We start from the raw sequence: 10,531 nt of genomic DNA, 5'->3' as shown, positions 1-10,531 counted from the left end.
ATGTGTATGCACAGTGGTAATGCAGGAACAAAAAAAAAATCAAATCAAATCAAAATCAAATCTAAATTTGAGCCAGCAGTGAGGCTCAAGAAATGTGTGTGGAAAACACATAACGGTTCGCTGACAATATTTTGAAAGCAAGCGCATCGGGGGATAAATCTATGTGATTTGTGATTGACCTAGCTGTTCAGTGGTATAATGTGCAACGAGGTTAGTTCCCCTTGTCAAATTGTGTTGTTTGCCCTGGAATGAAATATGACGCACACAGTCTAGCAGAGAGCAACGGTTGATGGGGAAATGTGTTCGATAAAATTGAACAATGTAACTTTCCACGCTTACGTATGAAATTACCGAGAGCTAGGGTTCTCTGCTGGATTGTTTTTGCCGTATTTCATTCCTCGGCAAATCAAACTAATTTTGAGAAAGGAAAGATTAGAAGACCAAATAATTTCGAATCATTACTGTTGTACAGACGACGTACGACTGTTTGTGTTGTTTTTTTTCTCCAAACCAAACTCTGATGCTACCGATTCCCTGCAACGACTCTGTGCAGTCGCTATGGGTGAGCTCTCGTTCCTTTCACTTAGTTTAACATCACGAAGTTTGAGTTGTCGTCTGAAGTTACAATTGAGGAAATCGATGTCAATCCCTTTTGAGACAGGTAACATGTCTTAACTTGTATCCAATGTCTAAGAAAACCTGTATGGGGGAATGTTCGACTCCACCATCAGACAATCTCGGTGTCTGCTAAGATTAACATGATCTGTGGACCTGTCCTACATTATCAGCTTCGTAGGTTCTATTTGTAATTACCTCACTCGCTCTGCTACGGAAAGGATTGTACATGCTTTAACCCATTCCATTATGGGAACCTGGTGGTCTGTGTATCAAGTCTATCGTTGGTATTTCAACATTCAGTATGGAATGGGTTTATATCCTCTCGCCAAGAATTCTGCAGTGCTCTTCCATTTGGTTTGTATTGCCTCATGAGCGGTTGTGATAAGTGCAAAAGGTCCAAAATTCGACAGCTAGAATTATTAGCATTACTCTTAAATATAAAAAAAAACCCGTATACTCAAGTCAATCTACTGCTTACCTGTTAAGTATCACATTCACTTTAAATTGTTACTACTTGTCTGTCATTATTTAACTAGATCTGCTCCCCAGTATGATACTAGGGCCTACTTCTTTATTCCAACAGCACACTCCAGTAAGATTACTTCGTTCTGTGTAATACTATTCTGGCGTCTTTAATGTTCCCAAAACAATATTGCGTTATGGGTTTTTTGTCGACGCTGACCGCCCCCTCCCCCTCTCTCTCTCTCTTGAACAAGTCGGATCCTTTGACATATTCGAACTGTATATTTATGTATCTCCTTGGTTGTTGTTTTTTTAAGACAGCTCTGAAAACGCATCTCTTTAAACTTTAGTATAGACGATTGATCAACCACTTATTTCTATTTACTCCATTTTTTCTTTATACTGTGTGAGTAACTTTGTGCCCTTTAAGTGGTAAGAGACAATAAATCAAACCCTGTATATCTTTTCTGCCCGATTTCTCTCTTCTTCGGTTCCGTTTATTAATTACTTTGCTCATTGTATTTGTCTTTGTAATGCGTCTTAAGCCCCGGTCACACAGCACTCCGGGTCTAAATCACGTACAAAAAGTTATGAAAATCAGTTCGACGTGGTCGTAAGTGGTAATTTTTTGGTCAATTTTGGTTTGGCCGTGCTTTGTACGGGGTATGGCCGTTGGCGGCTGTTCCACTGCTGAAGCACTGTCTAAGAACGGCTCACCACGTCCAGCCACGTGTATGTACGCGGAAAATCTATTTGTCGGTGATAAGCCGCTAAACACACGCTATTTCCCGTGATACCAACGCGTAACACGCGTCAGCTGATGACCGTGCTCTGCCCGTGACAGACCGCTAAACTTTCGCGTCTTTGCCCACGTCTTACCGCGTCTCCCCAAGTTTTAATCACTGCCGGAACACGGATTATCACGTGTGTTTCACGTGTTTTGCACGTCTTTACCACATGTGCCGCCCGTGGTTGTCCGCGGAATAAAGTTTTGAGCAGTTAAAAACTTTTTACCGCGTCCGACGCCGTTTCGATTTTTCCCCGCGTCCTGCCACGTCTATAAATCGACCGTAGCTCTGCTCGTCTTAAACTCGACATCAACGCGAACAACATCGTCTGCTTCACGGGAGACCACTTTTTGGCGTGTTTTGGCCGTGATTAAGCCGCAAAGCGCTGTGTGACCCCGGGATTTTAGTCTTTATTATGTCTTGCAAATTAACGTTTGTGTATGTGTGGATGCCCTTACGCAGATTGTCTGTCCGCTGTTGGCATTAAATCCCTCAGAGAACTTTTTTCCCCCCTCGATCTGCCTGTTGCTTCGGCTTACTCTGCCGGTGTCCCCTTCTGCATTGCGTACCCTCCGGACGAGTCGGTCTGCGACTTCTGCTTCCAAGGCTTTAGTGTCAAAGGTAGAAGCAACTTGATGTCTCGTTCTCGGAAGTCTTCGAAGCGCAGCGGGTGTCTACCAAATTGTCCCCTTCCCCGATTCTACAGATCCCCACAGAGAAGATCTGTTGGCGTGCGGCCGTCTTCCATTCAGGTGGCAGTATGTCCCGCACGGTCAGATCACGCCACTCCGAGAAGAGAGAGGTAACATGCCTGGAGGATAATCCCGCTCTCTCGAGTTCTGCGTTGTTGATGGCCCAGATTGGTCCTTAAAATGCTAGTGACGCAACGGAAGTTGCAGACGATATCGCAGAGTCACTGTTTTACTCCTATAAATTTGGCTTACATCCGTGTGGATGCCCTTACGCAGATTGTCTGTCCGCTGTTGGCAGTAAATCCCTCAGAGAACCTTTTTTTTTACCCCTCGTGATAATCCGTGTAACCTGAAAATTTGGCTTACATCCAATGGCCTTAGACTAAATGATGATAAATCTGAGTTTCTGTTATTGGGATCAAAGCATATGTTAAGCAAAGTTGATTATCAGTCATGTCATGTCAACATCGGTAGCACTTGCATTACTCCGTCGAAAACAGCCCGTAATTTAGGTGTCATGTTTGATCAGGAAATGTCATTTCGAAGTCATGTAACTCATATTCAGCGGAATGTTCGATATCAGTTGCGTAATTTAAGTTTCATAAAGAAATATTTGTCTAAATCTGCAGCTGAGATACTTATTCATGCTTTGATTTCTTCTCGGTTGGATTTTTCGAATTCATTGTTGTGTAATCTTTCAAAAAAAGATGTCACAAAACTTCAACGGTTGCAAAATTCTGCTGCCCGATTGTTAACTTTTACTAATAAGTTTGATTCCATGTCACCAGTTCTCCGTTCCTTACATTGGTTACCTGTAGAAAAAAGGATTATTTTCAAGATTCTGTTATTAGTACATCATTCAGTTCATTCTTTTTCCCCAATATACATACGTAATTCTGTTCAAAAATACAATCCGACACGAAGGCTACGTTCATCATCAGATGCATTCTTACTCCAAACACCAAGAGTAAAACATGGGTATGGTGATCGTGCTTTTTCCGTTATGGGACCAAAATTGTGGAATCAGTTACCTCTTCAGTTAAGGGAACTGTCATCTACAGAGTCATTCATATCCAAACTTAAAACTTATCTGTTCCTACATACTGAAGACTGTAATTGCTGTATATCATTAATATTGGATCAATATTGTATTTTTAATTGATATATGTTGTATTCTTTGCTTTTGTTTACCATTTTCTTCCTTGTTGAAATGTTTGAATATGCATGTAAATATATGATATTTTTTTTCATTTTTGAAGCACCATGAGCACTGAAAAGTGGACCTGTGCGCTATACAAGTAGCCATTATTATTATTATTATTATAAATTACAGAACTCAGCAACATACACCTTGTAGATCGTTGCCTCGGGGTGCTCGACCAGTTTCTCTTTTGGTCCAAACTCCCTTTGCCACGTTGTTCAGGGTTGCATCAGCCATTTCGATGCACCTGTAGAGCTCATTGGCAATAGACAATGAAGATTGGATATTTTAGGTTATGACACATAAACGCGTGGACTGCTGGCAACTCGTAGTCCATGATGTATACTGAGGGTTGTGCGTCAATATCATGTCCCATCACCTGCAGCATTTTCAGACTAGGAAGTTGGAAAGCATCTCTTTCCACCTCCCTGTTCAGACTGCTTGTGAGGTTGAATGTGTGTTGCAGACAACAGGAAAGCTGTGCAGCAAATGATGCATGCCTTCATTCCGCTGGCAAACAGATTGTCTCTGAGGAGTCTAATCTGTCATGTTGCCTTGCTTCAGGGTCTGAAAAGATTGAAGAGGTCTCCGTAAGACCGTGCCCTCTATGACTTTCCTAAAGGTGCACTTAAGAGGTGAAAAAAAAAGTTGAACAGAGTTTAAGGAAAGACACGGTCCTGCTTTCAGACAGCGGTGTCGGTATTTATCGCCTTGGATGTTGTGTCATCTTTGTGTCATGTTGTTCGGATACGACGACGCCCTACATGTCCTCGTGGTAAGATCATATTATTAGGCTCAGCAAAGGAGGCGGGTAACCGTTCTTTGTTAGAATCTTGTAAAGGCCTTCCCTGCTTACGGGGTTGAATGTATAAGACCCTTCTCTACTCCTCGAGTAAAGGACAACGCCATTTCCACAGGAGCATCCTTCTCCCCGAGTAAAGGACAACGCCATTTCCACAGGAGCATCCTTGAAATTGCTATTTGGGGATAATTTTCATTCAATTAAAAAAAAAAATGATATTGTTAAATCTAACCATCAGAGATCCATCCAATTCGATGACTTCTCGTATTCTTTTACCTCTAAAATTGTTGGAAGGGTCTCTAAACGCATTATGAATTGGTTGTACTATACTACTGGATCTGGAAAAAAATCAGGTGTTCGAGCCCCAAACAAGGGGGTCCCATTTTAAATTCTTTCGACCCCTCCCCCCATGCGTTCCTTCACCCATCTGAACAACTTTGTTGAGTGTGATTGATGGGTGTGACAAATAGTCGCGTTCTGTAATTGTGGAGTTCAATTTAGCGACTTGCCTCTCATACAATATTATCTCGACAAAAATGACCTGAAAGCTCGAATCAAACTTAGCAAGTAAAGTTATTTCTCGACATCTAAGCTGGAACTGTATGACTTAATATTTCTTAATTTTCAGTTCAGTTCAGTGTATTTTCCATCAAACAAGAAGTGAAACAAATTATAATATGATAAAAATATATTGGTAATATATTATTTAATGTCGCAGATTTGATATTAACATAGTTATGTTCAGCAATAAAAGTTTTATCAAAGCAACACCGTCGTATGCAGTGTTAGTGTAATTATGATTACGGATTCAGTACAATTCTCGACGTCATAATCATCCCCAGAAGCATTTTGCCGAACACCCACCACGTTATGAAACCAGAATAAAAGTTTGTCCTATTAGCATTGTTGTATCAGTACCACATAGGTAATGTATAAGAATTAGCGACTTTGCACATTGTATTCATAAACATCCTTAGCACAAATGATTAAAATTCTGGTGTCGTTCATCACGACACCACTTCCGACCCCCAAAGCAGCGTATACTGACGTGTCGAATTGTTCATGAAGACTCAGTATTAAAGTATTGTGCGGGTTTTTTTTTTTTTAATCTGGAGTCCCGTATAACAACTCATGTTGGCCCTTTCTCTATCTCGGTGCGACAGTAATCGTCATACATACAAACATTTCGAAACTATTGGGAAAAAAAGAGGAAAAAACTAAGCAAAGTGGCATAGCAGCTTTAAAAAGAGGCCCATTACTGGGTAATCATGGAAATGTAGGACACTTTTGGGTTAAGATGACGGCTTAGTGTCCTATTTCGCCACTGTTAATTTTGATGCAACGACCAAAAGTTAGCACACTGCTCCTTGTAGGCCTATTTACTTTGACATGTCTATATCTAACGTCTTATGTCGAACACTGGTTGCACCGTTGAGATATGTGAATTTGTATCAGGTGAACTACGATCAAGTGAGAAATCTTGACCATTGTGTACGTTGTTTTTCGCTGAATCCCTTCTTACATCCAACCTCTACTCATCTCTACTCATATTTTCAATGGTTAACGCAGCTAGCGCCGTTTCGAACGCATTACGGGGACTCCTGTCACTTTGTGGCCCATTGTACTGGATGCTTAGCATTCCCATGCTGCGCTAACGACAGAGGATAAAGCCAACTATCCGCTGTGTTTATGTAATAGTTGCCCCTGCACGACACTAGATCCCTCATCCTTGCGACCGATGGGGAGATTTCCGCCTCATTACTGAACGTGAACTAACATCATGTTCACAGCAACTAGACTGGATCTCGAGTTGCCACACTGACTGTAGTCATCTCATCGTGAGGTGTGGAGAACATCACTAACTTTAGAGTAGAAGCTCGTCTGTATTGGAAATTCACCTGAAATTGGTGTTAAACTTTTGATCTTAGTACAAGATATTTATCGACCGTCACGTGATCAAGGTGAAGACGGGTCATTCCGGTGATGAAGGCTGTAGCGGTGACAGTTGAAAATTCCTGAGGTAAATGCATGTATCTTGTATTGAGATCAAAAGTTTAACATCAATTAGAACATCACTAACTATTGCATATACGTCCCAGGAAACTCTGTGCTGGCTACGAAACTTACCATGTATTTATACTTTCCCATTCTCAGTAATCAGTAATAATATCATCTTCTGAAGTACCCGCTATCAAAAGAGATCAGGACCATCGCTAGCTATCAGGCAAAAGCTTGGTAGTCTACTGTATATAGCAATCAAGGGATTGTGGATTCGAATCCTACCTGATATATGTATGTCCATGATTTTTATCATGGCTATTACTCAAACACTGTTTAATGAGTATATGAAGAGTTTGTTTGCAAAAACCGATAAGTCCATTTTTGAAGATTTTGAAGTACGGTCTCTGTCATAAAGTACAAAATAATATCTTTTAAATGATATATTGGTCGCTACATATAAAGGTATATTTTTGAAGTTATGGTCAAAAGAAGCAAAAATTTTCTTATTATTCTCTTTATTTTTCTTGACCTTTAATTGTAAATATCTCCATTTGACAAATATGGACTTATCGGTTTTTGCAAACAAACTCTTCATATGTTTAGTACGGCAATAAATTGCAATTTGTCAATCATTAGTATGATTATAGAGATACCGCTTGGTTTATGTTCTTCTATAATTCACTTGACTTCATGTAAGCCCTAGCTATTATTATTGATTCAGACTATGAAAACCATTGGCATAAAAATGTACAAAAAAGGCAAATAAGGATATTTAAAGTATATGTTATGAATGATAAGTTATCACAAATATACATTATGTTCAATGTACAAGGCAAGTGCATGATCTCACTGTTCAACTTGTTTACGTGCAATATTGATTATGTGTTATTTAACTTGTATTTCCCGTGCTATCCAAGGAAACCGTGAATGTAGCACGGTGGAGTAATTTAGTTCATTACGAAGAATGCCACAACCACACACACACACACACACACACACACACACACACACACACATATATATATATATATATATATATATATATATATATTATATATGTATCATATGTATATCATATAATATCATATACTAAGTATACTACTGTAGTGGCAGCAATGGGTTTAAAAAAAATAAACATGGGGGTGGTGCAAGGAGACTTAAAATGCATTGGCAATAAATCTTGCACGGGGACATAGCTGTGATGTTCGAGGTGCAACTCATACATTGCAGCTACGACAAAAAATGGTATGCGGTGCATTTTTCCCAAACATAATAAAACAATGACGCACACAAAATATACAAACACAGTGACTTACGTGCATTGTATATGTATATCTATATCAATATATCATATATATGAATTATATATATATATATATATGCGTTAGTTATGTGGAATTGGCGCATTATAAGTACCCTGTATTATTATTATTATTATTATTATTATTATTATTATTATTATTATTATTATTATTATTATTATTATTATTGTTATTATTACTATTATCATTATTGTTATTATCATTATTATCCCCATATACATATACATATCCATACAGGGTAAGTCATGTGTGTATATTTTGTGTGCGTCATTGCTTTGTTATGTGTAGGGAAAATGCATGTTTTTGTCGTTTTTCTTGTCACCTTCCTCATTAATAGCATACTCACAAATTTCTCTTGTTAAACTTTGTAACGTCAATACACTCATCTTCTGTAAAAAAAAAAATCGTATTTATATGTTTTGTTGGAGATGGGAAATAGATGAATAAATGAATATGTACACAGCAAAATTTTCTGTCTATATCCTTTTAGTTAATAATGTATCTCTCTGTCTCTCAACAGAAGCTCCTCGAGATCTTCTCCGGTGTGAACGCCACCAAATCCCGAGAACCAAAGGCCGTATCAAATGTCTGCAATGAAATTTTACGCCTGACATAATAAGCACAATTATGTCGAAATTTCCCTTGCGAGTAAGAACACTATAGCAATCATTCAATGCCGGAAGAAATGGGTAAATCTGTGCTTACTTTTCAAGGACTTGTGGACGTCTCAACTTCAGAAGCGCTTTCGCTCTCTCTGCCATACTGGATTGAACATTTATTTTAACAAGAGAGGAGCAAGAACGTTAGACGTGGAAGGAAAGCGAAAATGATGTTAGTATCGACAAACAGCAGCAAAGGATGTTCTTCAGCCATTAATAAGTGATGGGAAACTATTCGTACATTGGAAACAACGTTCTGGGAACCATGGAGGCCACCAGCACGATAGGCCTAGGAGTTGACTATGATGCAATGTCCGACGATTATGAAGCTGGGGGCGGCGGGATGAATTACAAGGTGATCGTACCTGCTGCATTTGGCTGTATATTCCTCATCGGCATTGTGGGAAACTCGTTAGTCATTATGGTCACCAGTAGGCGACTGAAGGGTCTGCACAAGACTATGAATGTCTTCATCCTAAACTTGAGCTTAGCAGACCTCCTGTTCCTCGTCTTCTGCGTTCCATTTTCGGCGATCTTTTGGACGACACATTCGTGGGATCTCGGAGAGGTTCTCTGCAAGCTTCTCGACTTTTTAACGTACATGTCGATGTTAGCAAGTATTTTCACACTGGTAGCCATGTCTCTGGATCGTTTCTCTGCCGTTGTATTTCCACTCAAACTGCTACAGCTCCGTTCCCTTCGCAACGCGAAGATTATCGTTGTAATGATTTGGATAGTGTCATTCTCATGCGCGTCGCCGTATCTTGTTGTAAATGCGGTCGTTTTTGACAGTTCTTTGAACGTTACCTACTGTGTCGAGAAGTGGCCCAACGTGGAGCGCCAGCGTGCCATTTATTACGCCTTCATGTTTACCGTTGGGTATGTCCTTCCGCTCTTTCTGATCACCTGTGCGTATGTGTTGATACTCAGAGCTCTGTGGAGAACCCTGCGAATACTGGATGATTCACGGGAGTCGAACAGTTGCAAGGCCAAACGGAAGGTGACGGTGATGGTCAGTGTTGTGGTACTCGTCTTTGGTGTCTGCTGGTTGCCACATCACGTTATCTACATGTGGCAAAGCTTTGGAAACTTCCCGTACACTATCGCCACTGCAGAACTCAAACTAGCTTCGTTGTGCCTGTCATACCTAAACTCGTGTCTGAATCCGATCATCTACTCCATCATGTCGGAAAACTTTCGCAAAGCCATGATGAGAACCTTGCAGAAATGTGGCAGCGATCCGCTCACGAACGCCGGAAGTGGCGGACGGGGTGTTCCGGGCATTCGTCTTACTCCGGTGACACAAAATAACCAGTTTCACTACCAAAAGAACACCACACCAGATACTAGTAGCAGGTATTATCCCAGGCGCAATCTCCACCGCCATAGACTATGTGACGCAAATGGTATGCACTTAATGAATGGACAAAACGCCACGTGGTAAACTCGGGACATCTTGTTGTATGGCAAGTTTGGTTGCTATGAGACAGTTTATGCGTTGCATGCATAGAGAAAACAGACAAAATTCTATGAAACGCCGAGATCTGTCCTTTTCACACGATGAACACGTGATATACCCTCGTAGTTAGATTTGCCTAATGTACCCCCATCACTCCCCGTCGGCAAACTCACCAGGGCGATAGGCACCGTTATTCTCGTAGGAAAGACTATTTTCTCTTCTGGGCCTTATTTCAAAGTTGAAATCAAAAGTAAGAAAATCCATATAAGAAGAAACATTTTTGAAATAAAATCTTAATGAGAAGAATTGTTTGTTTGTTTTTTGATTGGCGCTATTTATTCTAATTTATGATACGAGACATTGAGAATTTAAACATAATTTCAGTTTGTCATATTAATTTATGGAGCATCACTTTCCCGACCGTATATGCATCCAGGACAACAATGCCATCAGATGATAAATTAAAAGTTCAGAATTGAATAATGTTATTTTTATATTTCATCTAATATTCATTTTCGCGTTATTCG

General features: G+C 40.0%; 1 protein-coding gene across 1 annotated transcript; it reads left to right on the top strand.

The window, feature by feature from the left end:
- Positions 1-520: 520 nt before the first annotated feature.
- Positions 521-9,989, top strand: LOC140232168 (galanin receptor type 1-like). Its single transcript, XM_072312309.1, has 5 exons — positions 521-562; positions 2,331-2,489; positions 2,575-2,670; positions 8,407-8,463; positions 8,817-9,989. The coding sequence occupies exons 1-5, from the start codon at positions 521-523 to the stop codon at positions 9,987-9,989; spliced, it is 1,527 nt and encodes a 508-aa protein (XP_072168410.1).
- Positions 9,990-10,531: the final 542 nt, after the last annotated feature.

This window comes from Diadema setosum, chromosome 8 (assembly GCF_964275005.1).
Source record: "Diadema setosum chromosome 8, eeDiaSeto1, whole genome shotgun sequence".
In the NCBI taxonomy this organism is placed as follows: domain Eukaryota; kingdom Metazoa; phylum Echinodermata; class Echinoidea; order Diadematoida; family Diadematidae; genus Diadema; species Diadema setosum.
The sequence above is the reverse complement of the archived record's forward strand: the minus strand, read 5'-3'. Positions and strand labels throughout refer to the sequence as shown.